This window comes from Bos indicus x Bos taurus, chromosome 5 (genome assembly GCF_003369695.1).
Source record: "Bos indicus x Bos taurus breed Angus x Brahman F1 hybrid chromosome 5, Bos_hybrid_MaternalHap_v2.0, whole genome shotgun sequence".
NCBI lineage: Eukaryota > Metazoa > Chordata > Mammalia > Artiodactyla > Bovidae > Bos > Bos indicus x Bos taurus.
Genome location: NC_040080.1, coordinates 16,392,134 through 16,409,135, shown reverse-complemented (window position 1 = coordinate 16,409,135; position 17,002 = coordinate 16,392,134). Strand labels below are relative to the sequence as shown.

At 53.2% G+C, this 17,002-nt stretch overlaps 1 protein-coding gene across 1 annotated transcript; it reads right to left on the bottom strand.

The window, feature by feature from the left end:
• Positions 1-8,952: 8,952 nt before the first annotated feature.
• On the bottom strand, positions 8,953-15,524 carry LAG3 (lymphocyte activating 3). Its single transcript, XM_027541167.1, has 8 exons — positions 15,109-15,524; positions 14,659-14,806; positions 14,047-14,306; positions 13,129-13,392; positions 12,443-12,718; positions 9,896-10,138; positions 9,472-9,599; positions 8,953-9,187 (listed from the first exon to the last, which is right to left on the bottom strand). The coding sequence occupies exons 1-8, from the start codon at positions 15,167-15,169 to the stop codon at positions 9,017-9,019; spliced, it is 1,551 nt and encodes a 516-aa protein (XP_027396968.1). The 5' UTR covers positions 15,170-15,524; the 3' UTR covers positions 8,953-9,016.
• Positions 15,525-17,002: the final 1,478 nt, after the last annotated feature.

The following is a 17,002-nucleotide window of genomic DNA, read 5'->3' as shown; positions in this document are numbered from 1 at the left end:
CCTATTTTATCTTTCTTCCTGATAATAGAAGCCTCAATTTTTAGCTGAGCTCATGGTTGCCCAGATTTACGTAATATTTAAGTTATATTTCCCAACCTCCTTTTCAGCTGGGTATGGCTAAATGACTCAGGGCTTTTTTTTTTTTTTATATTTTTTTATTTGCCTGGGCTGGTCTTTGTTGCAACACTCAGGGTCTTCAGTTGAGGCTTGCAAACTCTTAGCTGCTTCATGTGGGATCTAGTTCCCTGACCAGGGGTGGAATCTGGGTCCCCTACATTGAGAGCGAGGAGTCTTAGCCACTGGACCACCAGGGAAGTCCCTGGACGACTCCGTTTTGGTTAATGGATATAAGTTTGTAAGTGCAGGTGTTAGGTGCGAGCTCTAGGGCATGTCCCTCAAGGGAGTGTGGGTGTCCTCCTTCAGGCAAGAATGTAAACACCCATCTTACACACCACCTGCTTGTTTTTCTCATTTATGTGGCCTCGCAGGCTCCAGTAAGCATTCAAGATTGTGACCCCTGACCCGGCCCAATTCTCTCCATTCATTTGTGTATTCAATAAGCATGCCATGTTTACCAGTCCAAGGCATCTGCTGGAACCCAGGGTATGCTGTTGTGCTTAGTCACTTCAGTCCTATCAGACTCTTTGTGACCCCTTGGACTGCAGCTCACCAGGTCCTCTGTCCATGGAATTCTCCAGGCAAGAATACTGGAGTGGGTTGCCATGCCCTCCTCCAGGGGATCTTCTCCACCCAGGGATCAAACTCGAGTCTTCTATGTCTCCTCCCTCTCCCGCATTGCAGGCAGATTCTTTACCACTGAGCCACAGGGAAGTCCAAGGAACCCCGGGATGTTATGCTAAATAAACCAAACATGATTACTCTCAAGCCTGTGGCATGGACCCTACGTATTTAATAATTCCATCACAACTGGAGAAGGGCTACAAAGGGAGACCCACAGGGTGCTAGGGCAGCTTATCATAGGGAACCTTTCCTTCTTTTTTAAAAAAATATTTATTCGACTGTGTTGGGTCTTAGATGCAGTGTGTGGGCTCTTTCGGCACGGGGGCTCCAGAGCCCGCAGGCTCAGGAGTTGCCGTACGTATTGGGGTCCTAGTTCCCCAGAACTCCTGCATTGGAAGGCAGATTCTTAACCACTGGACCACCAGAGAAGTCCCGGGGAGCTTTATTTCAACCGGGGTGTTGAGAAAAGCTTACAGAAAGCATGTCCTAGTAACCATTCTAAAGGAGATCAGTACTGGGTGTACTTTGGAAAGACTGATGCTAAAGCTGAAACTCCAATACTTTGGCCACCTCATGCGAACAGTTGACTCATTGGAAAAGACTCTGATACTGAGAGGGATTGGGGGCAGGAGGAGAAGGGGACGACAGAGGATGAGATGGCTGGATGGCATCACCAACTCGATGGACATGAGTTTGAGTGAACTCTGGGAGTTGGTGATGGACAGGGAGGCCTGGCGTGCTGCGATTCATGGGGTTGCAAAGAGTCGGACACGACTGAGTGACTGAACTGAACTGAACTGAACTGAAAAGTGAAAGAAAATTCAATACAACAGAGGCCGAAATGAGACTGAAATTAATTTCTCCTCTGAAAGAAGCCTGGAGGTGGGTGATCCAGAGGTGAAGGGTAAGGGTGGGGAGCAGCAAACCGACCCCAGCAGCAGGATCAGCTGTTTGTATCTTGCTCCACACCCTCATCCTCCACATGACCCCTCCTCATAGTCTGAGAAGGATGCCAAGGCGCCCCAGTTGAATGAAGGTCCCTTTATGGTAAGATCTCCCAGAACACTGTGTAGCTTCTCCCATGAAAGCAATTGTCCAAGTGAAATAATTATGAAATTCTTGTTTAGTATCTGTTGCACCGGCTTCCTCCCTGGTGGCTCAGATGGTAAAGACGCCTGCAATGCAGGAGACCCAGGTTCGATCCCTGGGTGGGGAAGATCCCCTGGAGAAGGACGTGGCGACCCACTCCAGTATTCTTGCCTGTAGAATTCCATGGACAGAGGAGCCTGGAGGGCTACAGCCCATTGGGTTGCAAAGAGTCAGACACACGACTGAGCGACTTTCACTTCACTTCATTTCAGTTCACTTCAGGGGCTGCAGGAGGACCTTGTCAGTCTTAGCACCCAGTAGAGTGTCTTGGGCCTGGTAGACTGTTAATTCTTGTCGAACATATATATATATATATATATATATATATATATATATATTTGCCACTCCTCACATCACGTAGAGTCTTAGTTCCCCGACCAGGAATCAAACCCATATCCCCTGCATGGAGTCCTAACCACTGGACCACCCTTTGAATACTTTCTTAGATATTAAATTTTATTGATATTGATCAATATCAAATTTATGAGGGTAAATACACATCCCATTAAATTTACCATTTTTACATGTTCACTTCTGTGGACATTAAGTACCTTCATGCTGTTATACAACCATCACTGGCATCCATCTCCAAAACTTTTTTATCTCCCCCTACTGAAACTCTGTCCCCCTTAAACCTAACTCTCTGCTTCCCCCTCCCCCAGCCCTGGGCTGTTAAATACTTTTTGAATGAATGCGGAGGGGCTGAAATAAGGGTCACAGACTTAAAGGTCTGTAGGAGCCTACTGGTATTATAGCTGAGAAAAACAGGCTGGTAGTAACAGCAGAGAGGGGTGAGGACCGAGGTAAACAGAGGCCCTGCCTCAGCTAAGGAGGGCAGCCACCAACCGCACAGCTCCAGCTGAGCTGACAGTGGAGGTTGTGCTGGAATGTGATCCCAGAGTCTCCAGCCTCTGCCAAAATTTCAAGAGAAGGTGGAAAACCAGACATTTATGTAATATCTCCTCATTTTGGTGTTGGCAACTAATTTTATGTTTTGTTCTAACACTGAATAAATCACCCAAAGCCTTCTAAGGGCTGGATGGAGCTCAAGGCCCACCAGTTTGCAACCGATGGACCAGACAGATTGTGTGATGCCACCCAGCTCTTGGTCTGTGGCCCGTGACTGCCTGTGAAGAAGCATTCCCAGGAAGCGATGCCCAAAGGACCTGGCTCTTGAGGCATTGGTCCTTGGGGTTTTGAAATGGGAAAAGAAAAGGGGAAGAGACAGCAAGTTTTTTCTAAATGTATTGAACATTTAGAACATTTCCATAGCTGTGTATTTTATTTAACTGTTATATCAGTGGTCGGGCATGAGTATTATTTTCCAGACCATACAGATAAGGAAACTGAGGCTTGAAAATTTTAAGAGACTTGTTCATACCCAATCGCTCAGTCATGTCTGACTCTTTGCAACCCCATGGACTGTAGCCTGCCAGGCTCCTCTGTCCTTGGGATTTTCCTGGCAAGAATACTGGAATGGGTTGCCACTTCCTCCTCCAAGGGATCTTCCTGACTCAAGTATCAAACCCAGGTCTCCAGTGTCTCCTGCATTGCGGGTAGATTCTTTACTGCTGAGCCACCAGGGAACTAGCAGTCACAAAGCTAGTAATCACAGCTGATGGATTTGAACTTACCTCCGTGGATGGTCCCCCCTCACCCTACTGGCTCTCCTCTGCAGTAAGAAAGTGCAGAGTGGGAGAGGCCTCCAAGATACGGATGTGGGGTTAAAAGACACAAACTACTATGTATAAAATAAATAAGGAGCAAGAACATATCACACAGCACAGGGAATATAGCCAACATTTTGTAATAACTATTTTTTAAATTATTTTTTATTGGAATATAGTTGCTTTACAATGTTGTTAGTTTCTACTGCACAGCAAAGTGAATCAGCTATACCTATACACGCATGCATGCATGCTAACTCACTTTAGTTGTGTCCGACTCCGTGTGACTCTATGCGACCCCATGGATTATAGCCCACCAGGCACCTCTGGCCATGGGATTCTCCAGGAAAGAATGCTGGAGTGGATTGCCATGCTCTCCTCCAGAAGATCTTCCTGATTAGGGATCGAACCCATACATATACATATATTTCCTCTTTTTTGAATTTCCTTCCTATTTAGGTCATCACAGGGTACTGAGTGGGGTGCCTTGAGCTATACTGCTAAGTCGCTTCAGTGGACTGCAGCCTACCAGGCTTCTCCGTCCAAGGGATTCTCCAGGCAAGAACACTGGAGTGGGTTGCCATTTCCTTCTCCAATGCATGAAAGTGGAAAGTGAAAGTGAAGTCGCTCAGTTGTGTCCAGCTCTTAGGAACCCCATGGACTGCAGCCTACCAGGCTCCTCCATCCATGGGATTTTCCAGGCAACAGTACTGGAGTGGGGTGCCAGTGCCTTCTCCCCTGAGCTATACAGTAGGTTGTAATAACTTTAAATGAAGCATAACCTATAAAAATATTGCATCACAATGTTGTTGAGATGAATATAATATTGTAAATCAACAGTACTTCAAATGAAAAAAGAAAGGTGGTCCAGTGGTTAAGACTCCTTGCTCCCAGTGCAGGGCACCCAGGTTCGATCCCTGGTCAGGGAACTAGACCCCCTATGCTAAACTAAAGATTCTGGTTGCCACAATGATGATTGAAGATCCCAAGTGCACAACTAAAGACCTAGTGCAGCCAAATAAATAAACAAATAAATATTAAAAAAGAAAGAAAGTATATAAAAAAAAAAAAAAGAGAGAGAGAAAGAAAAAAGGCCAGGACGAGGCCAAGGGAGTGGAGGGGGTGTGAGGCCATCAGGTCATGTGGGGCTTCTGAGGCAGCCTCACCAGGATCCCTCACACCTAGAGAGAGATTTTCCGTTTTCACAGCTCTTTCACATTTGTTAGCAAATGCGACTATCCTCACTCTACATAAAAAGAAGCCACAGTTAAGCTCTCTGCCCCCTCACATGACTGTAGGAATGGAGCATGGGGATTTCCAGAAATCTCCTGATACAGTTCTTGATACGAAGCTATTTTTACTGTGTGTGTTTTGCCTCCCTTCAGGTGGTAGGGAAGGCCAAGTCGGGGTGGGGGAACAAGACATGGAGGCCAAGCTGCTGACAGAGTGCTGGGCTGCTCTCAGAGCCCGGAGGTTAGAAGTCCCAGGTGGGGCCCTGCGGTGACCTCCTCACCAGTTACTCTGCAGCTGCACTCACAACGTCTGCAAAGCGGTGGGGCAGGGCTGGGGGCTGGGGGCTGGGGGGAGATGGGGAGGGGTCACCACCGAAGCTGTTCCTAGGGAGGCAGAGTCTGGCAAGGCTGAGCCTCCTCCGCCCTGGCCACATTCCTCCCGACTTTATGCAACTCTGGGAGGGTGGCTCCCAGGCCTCCCGCCCCACAGGCAGTGTGAACAGGCACATTTCTGAGCCCAGCCTGGGCCCAGCCAGCTGGCAGCTGCAGGCCCTGAAGAAACTGTCAGTCACAGAGTGGAGCAGGCAGAGCCCAGCCCCCACCCCTACCTCCCTCCCTTCAAAGGCTGAGCCCTGTCATGGGGTGGGGCCTCCCAGGGAAACCTAAGTCACCTCCTTTGTGTGCGCCTGAACCCCAATACCTCTGGCCGGTGAGATAGATGGGGCAGAGAACTTTTTGGAACTGTCCTGTCCGGAGGAGATGAGCAGACCGGGTCAGGGTGGGGGACACTCTGGCAGACCCGAAGGAGTACCGGGTGGCCTCTCGGCTGACACACTTCACTCAGCCAAGCCCTGGACCTTGTTTGGCAGAACTCTGGATGGCAAACCTGGAGGGGGCCGGCAGGTCCCTGCAGCACTGGGGATGGGGAACTCAGAGAGGCCTCTTCCCCGTCTTGGCCTATTTCTCCTTCAGGCACTGTTCCCCACCAGGATGGCAGGGTGCAAGAAAGCCCCTACAATTCCTGCCTCCTTTTTGTTTTTAAGATTTTTTTTTTATGTGGACCATTAAAAAAACATTTTTTTTTTCATTTATTTATGGCTGTGCTGGGTCTTCATTGCTGCGTGGCTTTTCTCTAGTTTCAGAGAGCCAGGGCTACTCTCTAGTCACAGAGCACAGGCTTCTCACGGTGATAGCTTCTCTTATTGCAGAGCATGGACTCTAGGGTATACGTGCTAAGTTGCTTCAGTTGTGTCTGACTCTTTGTTGCAATGCTATGGACTGTATCCTGCCAGGCTCCTCTGTCCATGGGAGTCTCCAGGCAAGAATACTGGAATGGGTTGCCATGTCCTCCTCCAGGGAATCTTCCCGACGGAGGAATGGAAACTGCATCTCCTGCGACTCCTGCATTGCAGGTGGATTCTTTACCTCTGAAACCCCTGTGACACGGCAGTAGACAACTAATACACTCCCTTCCTTCTTTTTTTTTGGCTGTGTCACGCAGCTTGTGGGATCTCAGTTCCCAGACCAGGGCTTGAACCCCGGCCCCAGCAGTGAAACCCTGGAATCCTAACCACTAGATCACCAGGGAATTCCTCTCCCTTCCTTTTTAACAAGGACCTAAGCTGAGAGTCCCTTGGACTGCAAGGAGATCCAAACAGTCCATTCTGAAGGAGATCAGCCCTGGGATTTCTTTGGAGGGAATGATTCTAAAGCTGAAACTCCAGTACTTTGGCCACCTCACAAAAAGAGTTGACTCAACGGAAAAGACTCTGATGCTGGGAGGGATTGGGGGCAGGAGGAGAAGGGGACGACAGAGGATGAGATGGCTGGATGGCATCACTGACTTGATGGACATGAGTCTGAGTGAACTCCGGGAGTTGGTAATGGACAGGGAGGCCTGGCGTGCTGCGATTCATGGGGTTGCAAAGAGTCGGACACGATTGAGAGACTGAACTGAACTGAACTGAAGCTGATTCCTCTCACAGCCCCCATGGGCTCCCTGCCTCCTGGTCGCCCCTTCCCCTCCCTCCAGCCTGGAACATCGGTTTGGAGATAAACTTGCTAATACAGGGTGGATTTGCCTGGCTCCCTGGAAGGCCCTAAGAGGACACAAAAAGGGTCCAAGCTTATCTTGCTGGATGGGGACTGGGGCTGGAGGCCAGAGGGGTAGGAGGAGGAATGTGAGACCCCCCCTAGGAGAGACCCCACAGAGACAGTGGGAGGGGAGAATTAATCAAAGGAGAGCTGCTGTTCCCTGCCCCCACCCCCTGCCTGCTCTTCCTTCCTCCCTCTGCTCTTCTCTTCCTCAGTGGGTGGAGGAGCAGGTGGCTTCTTGTCCCCTCCCTGTCCCCTTTATGCAGGAACTTGGGGAAGTCCCTGTACGGAGCCCATAAATCCTCAGTGACTCCTCTCAGAAGCCCAAAGGGCAAGAGGGTGTCACCCCATAGAGAGGAAAATACCACCCACAGAACTTTCCAGGAAACCCCTGCCCCTTTAAAACCTGCCCAAAGAGCAGGTCTTGGGTCTCCTGGCAGCCCCCCAGCAAGGGGTGGGGATGGTGTTTAACAGGATGCTCAAAGAGACCTTGGGCCTCTCCTTACAGTGCCACCATCCCTGGCTAGCCCAGAGCCTCTTTTGTGCACTTCTGCCTGTGACAAGACAAGGGTCACCACCATCCTAAGGTTGGGGACCTCAGGTGCCCTCAAACCGATGCCCCTCCCCACCAGGGCTCTGCAGCCACGAAGAGGCCCCTCTCCCTGTTCTGTCCCCAAGTCTCTGACCATTGTGCCTCCACAGGGCAGGTCTTCAGCTGCGTGGTTTGTGTCTGTGTTGCTGAGCAGGGCACACCAGGTCGGGAAGTGGCAGGGGGTGGGGGCAGGGGACAGCAGCAGGCTGTCCCTTTGCAACAACCCACATCTGTGCACTGGTGCACAACCACTCCTGCCCACTTGCCCTGTGTTTCCCCTTCAACCAGGGTGACAGACCCTTCAGCCTGAGTCCAGGCTGGGTGCCCACACACTGTAGGCAGAGGGTTGGGTCTCTCTCTGGGTGCGGTTGGGCTGAGTCCCGCTGTGTGTGTGTGTGTGTGTGTGTATGCGTGTGCTCTGCTAAAGCACTGTCTCTCAAGCCCCAGAGGAACATTCCCCTCTTAGACAGACAAACACAGACAGAGGGAGAGGGACAGGCGGGCTTGCTGCTTTCCTCCTTCACAAATTGATGCTTGGCCCTTTTATCATCTGATGTTTGCAACAACCCCTTTGGGTGCATCATCATCCCATTTAACAGGTGAAGAAACTGAGACTCAGAGACTAGCTCTGGTCACATCAGCTCATCCAGGATCAGAAGCCGGGTCTCCTGACCTCTGAAGCTTTAGTGGCAGCCAGTGTCTGCTTTTGTTCCCTACTTGGGGACTTGTTCCCAGGACTCCCCTGGGGACCCGGTGACGTGTCCTGAGGGTGCACAAGGCAGGAGACCGATGCCAGGTCATGCTCATGTGCAGACCGTGGACAGTGCAGCCACAGAGACAGAGCCAGCCCACCAGCTGCTGAGCCCCCTGGTCCCAGGTCCCTGCACTGCCAATCTGCCCCGGCTCTGTGACCTCCGGTGGTGTGTGACACACAGTGACCGCTGGGTGGCAGTGTGTTCTCGTGCCTGGGAATAGACAGGTCACCCATGGCTGTGGAACATGGGGGTGGGGTGGAGGCTGCCACTCAGAAAGGTTGAGAGACACCCCCCACCACCCGTCTCGGAGAGGACTCGACTGGCAGGGCTGCTCCAAGAGTGTGTGTGTGTGTGTGTGTGTGTGTGTGTTGCAGCCAAAGGGCCAAGGACAGTGCTGAGGGTCAGGCGCGCATAGCGGGGCCAAAACAGCAAAAATAAAGGAAACCAGGGCAGCCAGCACAATGTGAGCTGAAGGATGGAGGAACGGACTAGAGGAGTGAGGGCTTCTCAGACGTTCAGGAAAAGGACTACCCAGGAGAGAGAAAGAGCAAGACAGAGAGAGAGAGACCAGGATGAGAGACTCTCCAAGAAACCAGGAACGGAAAAGGGGAAGAGGTGAGCCTGGCTGGGGAAAGTAGGTCAGAAGGCCAGTGTGAGAAGGGAGCCCCAGAGGTTGGGCAGAGACAGAACATCCCCTATGCAAGAAGGGACCAGAATCAGGCTTGCTGCTGACGGGGAGTTTATTTGGATTGAGCTGAGGAGATGAGGATGGCTGCCTGCTGCAGGTCAGGGTTGCTCTGGCTGCAGCTGTGGCTGAGACTCCGGCTCAGGTTCCGGTTCCGGTTCTACCTCCGGATCTGGTTCTGGCTCCAGCTCTGGCTCCAGCTCCCCTGTCTTGCTCGAAGCCTGAGAGGGGTGAGTCCCATGCTCTAAGGCAGAGAATCTTCTGGGTCGCCACTGCAGAAAGAAGACATGGAGGGTAGGAGGAGGAAGAGGGGAAAGGGAAGAAGCTATTCTTCCCAGCTCCCTCCCTGCCCATCTGGTCCCAGGCCATTCAGCACCCCCTACCCCACCCCGCCCCGTGAACCTTCCTTGGGTCCTTTGGGCACAAGGCATCCCTGGTGTGCAGAGGCTCATGAAGAGGGACTCTGAAGCAAGTTCAGGGTCCACTTTGCTCATCTTCCTCAGAAAGGGGTGCCAGACAGCATGCTGAGGACTGGGGAGGGAGGTTCCCGGCTCACCTGTCTTCTCCAAAGGTGAAAGCTAGAGGCTCCAGTCACCAACAGAAGCAGGAACAGGAGACCAAGGATGAGGAGAGGGAGGTGAGCTGTTCTCCCCGCCCCCAGGGCTCTCCCAGAGCGCTGGGCACCTATGGAGAGAGGACAGGATTGGAACAGAGACACACACACACACACCACACACAGGGTCTCAGCTGGAAGGACATCTAGCCACACTGCCATATTTTACAGACAATGAAACCCGGAGAGTTTAAGGGACTTGTCCAGGGTCACTCAGCTAATTCGTGGTGGAAGTGGGTTGGGCCTTGACAAGAGCTCGTAGTCAGCTCCCTGGTTGGAAAGGGAAGAGTGGGGGTGGGATTCGGTCTGGAAGTGGGATGGAGGGGGCTGGTCTGGAGCTGGGGTTGTGGCGCTGTGGGTCTCGGACCTGGATGAGACAGCTCGGTGAGGTACACCGCGGTCCCAAGAAGCCTCTCCCCCTGGTACAGATGGCACTGCCAGGGCTGAGAGAGGGGTCTGGCGTCCGGTGTCAGCAGCCAGGGGCCTGGGGAACGCCTCTGAGACCGCTTGTCCAGGGGGCTCCACACAAAGCGCTCTTGTCCAGATGCCGGAGTCACCTCACAGAAGGGTTTTCTCAGGCTGCCAGATGATCCATAGGGCTTGGGAGTGACTGAAAAAATAGAGGGAAGAGATCTTTGGGGGACCTGATCCCCTTCCTTGAAAGCATAGGTTCTGCCCAAGTCTTTATTCACCTGGGCTCTGACTGGGTGAACTTGAGGAGAGGAGATCAGGGTCAAGGCCAAATTAATCTCAAGACAAAGCTCTGATCAGGTCACTCTGCTACCCCCAAACTTTCCAGGCTCCCTACAGCCTTGGGGGGAATGTTCAAACTCAAACTGGCCCGGAGGGATCACATAAACAGGTATCTTTTCAGATTCTTTTTTGTGACTTTTATTCAAAGACTCAGAACCCCCAATATCAGTCACGTGAGTTGGTCCCCAGAAGACTTTGCACTTTTTCTGCCTCCATGCTATGGCTTACATCTGTGTCCCCTAAATGAACCCTGTTCCCATTTCTGAATGTCTAGAAAGCAGACCAACTGATCTAGAGATGGGACTTCCCTGGTGGCTCAAATGGGAAACAATCCACCTGCAATGCAGGAGACCTGGGTTCGATCCCTGGGTCTAGAGACAGAGCACTGGAAGCCATGTGGTGAGGGATGGGGGTAGGAGGAGACAACCGATGAAGGACCTTGAGCTGACTGTGGTGTACAGGCCCCTGAAGACTTGATGGCATAGATACCTGAGTTTAGCCCCAACCTGGCTCTTCCCAGCTATGTGACTTTGAGAAAGTTCCTTCTCTGTAAAACACAGACAACAGTATTTCTCCCTGGTGGTCCGGTGGTTAAGAATCGTCCTTCTAATGCAGGGGACACAGTTTCGATCCCTGGTCAGGGAACTAAGATCCCACATGGCAACTAAGCCTTTGCACCACAACTACTGAGCTCTGATGCTACAACTAGAGAGAAGCTGGTATGCCACAACGAAGACCCCACACCCCACAATGACGTGAGTAGATATTTTTAAAATTCATGATAATAAAAAAGAAGATGACTTTGGACAGAAAGAACTGGTAGACTGTGGCAACTGATTAGGAGGAAGGAGGCCAGGTTTCAGGATGAGTAGAACATGATTGGAGTTACTGATGCAGAAGTGACTTAGCAAGAGGACTGGGTATGAGGAAAAGATGGGGATCAGAGTGAGGCTGAGTGTGGGTACCATATCTAGGTAGAGATACGTGGGAAACAAGTGGAAATTCAGCCCTGGTCTTTGAGATATGGGTTATTTATTAGTAGATTCATTTATTCATTCAACCAATATACATTATTAAGCACCTACTATGTGCACACATACATGCTAAGTTGCTTCAGTCATGTCTGACTCTTTGCAACCCTATGGACGATAGTCTGCCAAGCTCCTTTGTCCATGGGATTCTCCAGGCAAGAATACTGGGTTTCTATGTCCTCCTCCAAGGGATCTTCCCGACCCTGGGATCGAACCAGCGTCTCTTATGTCTCCTGTGGTGGCAGGTGGCTTCTTTACTACTAGCACCACCTATGTGGCACTACCATTTAGTGGCCACAGATGAGCACTGCAGACACGGACAAGCTGTGATAGTTACCAGTCAATCAACACATACTTTCTGAGTCTGGTGTTTTCTCCTATGTTTCTTTTACACTGTCTTGAAAAGCCCTTGTTCAGTAAATATTTGCTGACTGTGAAAGTCGTTTAGCTGTGTCTGACTCTTTGCAACCCCATGGACCATACAGTCCATGGAATTCTCCAGGCCAGAATACTGAAGTGGGTAGCTTTTCCCTTCTCCAGGGGATCTTTCCAACCCAGGGATCAAACCCACGTTTCTTGCCTTACAGGCAGATTCTTTACCAGCTGAGCCACAGGGAAGCCCAAGAATACTGGAATTGGTAGCCTATCCCTTCTCCAGTGGATCTTCCAGACCCAGGAATCGAACTGGGTCTCCTGCATTGCAGGTGGATTCTTTACCAACTGAGCTATCAGGGAAGCCCTATTTGCTGACTACAGGACTGATTTATCAACTCCCCCCAGTCCAGACTGCCTCCTGCAACTTTAACTCAATCCCTGGCTCCAAAGTGGGCAAGGATTCTGAAAATAAATATTCCACCTCTTTGGAACCATTCAAACTTCTGTGACCTCTCCTTCTAACGTCTCTGACCCTCCCCCCAATTCAGAGCTGGGGAGTCCCTTACAGAAGAGTGGAACATTCATCCAGTGACTCAGGGGAGATTTTCAGTTTCTGTTCATTATATGGGGGCGAGAAAAGAAGAGGCCAAGGGGGCAGCCCGCACAATTGTGCCCAGGGGGCTGGCATCATGAGGTGGACTTGCCCAGTCTTTGCCCAACCAACCTGCTCTTCCTGTCTTGTCCCACCTGCTAACCTGTGATGACTGCCAAAGTGACAGTGGCACTGAGCTGCCGCCCTTGCAGGTGGACGCGGCAGGTGTAGGTCCCGGCCTGAGCCTGACCCACAGCCTCCAGTCGAAGGGTAAAGTTGTTCCGGTCTCCAGCCACCAGGAGATCAGGGCCTTCCCCGGGCGGGGTCCACATGGCAGTGAGAGAAGACTGGATCCCCACACCGGGAGGCAGGCGGCAGGGCAGCTCCACCTTGGAACCGGCTCCAGCGTACACTGTCAGAGGGGCTCGGGGCTCCAGGCCTGCGGAGAAAAGGGAACCCCGAGTTACAGCTGAGGAGTACAGAGGGGCTGGAGCACTAGGTCTGCGGGGGAGGCGGGCAGAAACATGAAGGAAGTGGTCCGGTTTAAAGGGTGCTAAGGAGCAGAACAAGGTGGATGAACAAAGGATGCCAAGAATGCCCAAGGCAGGCCGGCAAGCGGAAGACCAAAGACTGGCACGGGAGGCTGGATGGCCCAGGGAAAAACTCGAAGGGGAGAAGCTAAAGAAAGACCATAAAGGGAAAAAGAAAGGGGTGGGAGAGCGAGGCCCAGAGTAATCACAGGTTTCATCCACTGCCAGAGACTTGATCTGGGGGCTCAGAAGTCAGCAGAAGGTGTCGGGGGGCAGGAAGGGGTTGTGGTCAAGTGTGAAGGCAGACTGGAGGAGTTACCCAGAACAGCTAGGTTGTACGTGATGGAGACATTGAAGCCATCTCTGTAGGTGAGACTGCAGCCCCAGGTCCCAGAGTCCAAGGAGCTGACTTGGGGCAGGAAGAGGAAGTTTCCAACTAAGTGATGATGTGGGGACTCCTGAACAGGGACTCTGCCTGGGCCTCGGAACCAGTGCACGGAGGCTGGGAGGTCAGGGCGGCTGAAGGAGCAGTTCAAGACCACCCAACTGGAGGTCCACAGAGGCCCTGGGGGGCTGGCGGTCACTGGACAGACAGAGAAGGTTGATCAGCCTGCTTGCCCAACACATCAGGTCAGCTAAGCTGGAAGCTCCTGGAAACAGGCGCCTGGTTGTAGACCTCCTTGTCTTCTCCCTCCCAACCCTCCTCCAGACCACCTACCCAGCCCAGAGCCTGGCCCCTGGAGGTGCTTCAAATACAAGCCCAAGAGTCCGGTGCCTACTTCCCCCGCCCCCTGCCTCCAGTTCACTTGGCTTGGCCTACCCTCCCTTTCTCCAGATCTTCCTTGAGGATCTCCTTAAGCCCACTCTCTGAGTTACAGGTATCTAAATTGAGTCACTCCAGCCCCTCAGTCTCCCCTCCAAGGGGTGCCTCCCCTCCTCCACCCTGGCACTCCAGCTGTGGGTGGGGGAAGGAAAGCTCAAGGGGTGATACGATCTCTCCACCGAGCCCGCCCTCCACCCTCCCCCCCCACCCCGACGTGCTTTTCTGGGGGCACCTCCCATCCTGCAGACAGGCTCACCACCCCCTTCCGCCCCTGGGCTGGAAGCTCTCCGGCAGGGCCAGGGGCGCATCCTTAGAAGCACAAGCAGCCTATGCCCTGCCCTTCCTGCCTCCTGGGCCGCGGGATACCGGGCGCCCTCCTCCCAGCCTCGCTCCCCGCGTCCCGCCCCCACCTACCCGCCGCCTGGCCCACGCGCAGACGGAGGCGGCAGGCAAGGGCGCGGTTCCCGAAGCGCACGGCGGCGTGGTACTCGCCGGCGTCGGCGCGTCGGGCCGGGCGCAGCCACAGCGAGAAGTCCCCACGCTGGAGGCCCATTTCTTCCAGCTGCACGCGGGGCTGCAGGGGCAGCTTGCCAATGCGCAGGCCTCCGGGGGCCAGCCTCAGCACTGTGTAGCGGCGGGGCCCGGGACCCCGGGGGGTGGGCGCCGCGGAGCCACTGGACGGGAGAGAAAGATGGGACTGAGAAATCCGAGGGGAAGAAGCCCCGGGGAAGAGGCAGTCCAACCACACCTTGAGGATGAGGGAGTCCACCCACAGGGAAGATTTCTGAACTGCTAACCGTCCTGTCCCCTCGTTCCAATTGGGCCAGCACCATCCACTACCGGAGAGGCAGCCGTGCCTGGGGATGCAGGTGTGAGGGTAGCAGTCTGCAGAGGATGGGGGGAGGGGCAGGAATAGGGGGGGCGCCTCTGTATTTACAGAGGGCTGGGTTGGGCTTTAGAGCCTAAATCTAGATGCCATTACCGCTGAATCTGGGGATCCCTGTCATCGCAGTTTGGGGTGCATACCTCTCTGGTACATGCTGCCAAGTGACTTGTCTTGTCCGCGGAAGGCTGAGATCCTGGAGGGGGATTGTGGGGCTGCAGGGGAGCTGGGCAGGAGCCCCCTCCTGGGCCCACACCACTGGGACCTCTGCCCCGGGCTCTGGAGCCTCCACTGGGGAGGAAAAGAGAGGCCAAGGGGAGGGGCCATGAGCCGAGAGACTTCAAAGCAGAGAAGGAGCCTCCGAGTTTTTCCGAGGGAGAAACTGGGCAGAAGGGAGACCTTGGGTTTCTGCCCCTTCACTGCCAAGGGGGAGACGAAGAGAGATTTGGGGGGCTGAAATGGCCCCGAGGAAGGCATAGGAGAATCCACCCAATCTAAGGACCTTGGCATCTGTGTGGTCACCGAGAGCTCCCTGCTGAACTTCTGCTATGGATCTGGAGGTCAACCCTCCCAGAGAGTAGTCCCCATCTTACCTGCAGCCGCCCATAGGAGTTGCAGAAACAGCCAGACCTGGAACCAAGCCTCCCACAGCATCTCCCTCGAGGCCTGGACCACACAACCCTCCAAAGGGAAGAGTTCGGAAAGTGGGGAAGGACTAAAGTTTGAAAGAGAGGTTCTGCAATGAGGGAGTCAGAGGAAGAGAATCTAGAAAAAAGAGGGATGGAGGCTTGGAGAGAGAGGGAGGAACCAGTGACCAGAAGCTGGAGTCTAGAGGAAAGCCAGACAGATCAGGTAGCCTGAGGTGGGGGTCAGGGGAGGGGTGGGGGTCCCCAGGAAAGGGCAGGGTGCAGGCAGAGTGGAGGCACGGTGGCTGTCTTGAGCTGGAGGCTGTTCTACTGCTTCCAGGGCCCTGGCCCCTGTCCCTTCTGCCTTCCCTCCACCTTCCCCACTTCCCCTCCCCATTGCCCCCCCCCCCCAACACCACGGGGCTCACGGTTTCGCTTCGCAGTGGAAAGTCTGAGGGGGCTGATTCCCAGCAGCGTTACCCTCCACCCTTGTGGTGGCGCTCCCCTTGTTTATTTCCTCAGTCCTGGGTGTCCCCACCGCCCCCTCCCCCTCCCCCACCCTGACTGTTCTCTTTCCCGGGGGAACTTCTGCCTCGAAGTACCCACTTGCTCATTTCTGAATTGCCTCCCCAGGCCCCAGGTTCATACTGTCTTGGCAAGCCCTTCCCTTGGTGCTCATCCCTTAATGTCCCAGAACTTCATTACCCTGTCCACCTGCCTCCCTACCCGTCAAATGACCCCTAGAAGCTGTATTGAACTCTAAAAGGTGTTAGGTCTGAAGGGCACCCTAAGCACAGGGGATAGAATAGCTATACTGTATTATGCTTTCATTATGTGCTGGGCACTGCAATGCAGGGCATTAACTCATGAAATCTAATCTTATCCCCCATTGTACAGATGCGTTAACTGAGGCAGGATCATAGATTAAACAGTTTGCCAAGGTCAGGGAGTCTGAAGACAAAAGTTGTGTGTGTGTGTAGTCCTGATGCCAGGTGACTTATACGTATCTTCTCATCTTTATTTTTTTGTTATTTTTTTGGCCATGCAGCATGCGGGATCTTAGTTCCCTGACTAGGGATCAAACTCTCACCCCCAGCAGTGGAAGCCTGTAGTTTTAACCACTGGACTGCCAATGAAGTTCCCAGTCTTCTCATCTTTTGGGGTGAATGGCATCAATTAATCACACACTCCTGTGATTAGACCTCTGTGTAATCAGCAGGCTCTCCCAATCCAGAGCTTCCTAACTAAGAGGGTGATATGGAAAAAATGCAGAAATCCTGCAGCTCAAACTCAGGAAAAACTGAGGCAGAACTAGGAAAGGAAGCCTGAGAAGGCCAGAGGGGAACTCATGCTTCCTACCCCGCCCAGGCAAAGGAGCCAAAACTCAAGCAGGCCTGGGACCACAAGAGGCCCTGGAGTTTTCCCAGCTTGACCAGGAGGTAGCTGACTTCCTCGGTGCCAGCCAACTCTCACTGTGTCCAAGGAGGCCCAGATTTAGGCTGCCTGCCCTCTCCCACTTCAGGGGCAGGACTTCCTGTTTCTGAGGCTACTTCTGTGCCTGGCTCAGCACGATAGGGCTTGGTAGCTTTCCACTGGGCTCAGCAGTGTCTAGCCTGGTGTGGGCTCGCAGCACAGGGGGTGTGTATGGCTGGGAGGAGCATCACCAGGAACTCAAAACCAGGACGCCAGTCGGCTCTCAGAGCCACAGCGCCCCCTGTCCACCCCGGAGTGCAGCAGTTATCTTCTCAAGACGGTGGAGGGTGGGGTGGTAGGAAGGTACCGCTGCTTTTTCAGAGGGGAAGGGTCCAGACAGAATGTGCCCTAGGCCACCCTCCTCGCTCTGTCCCGGGAAAGCAGGAGA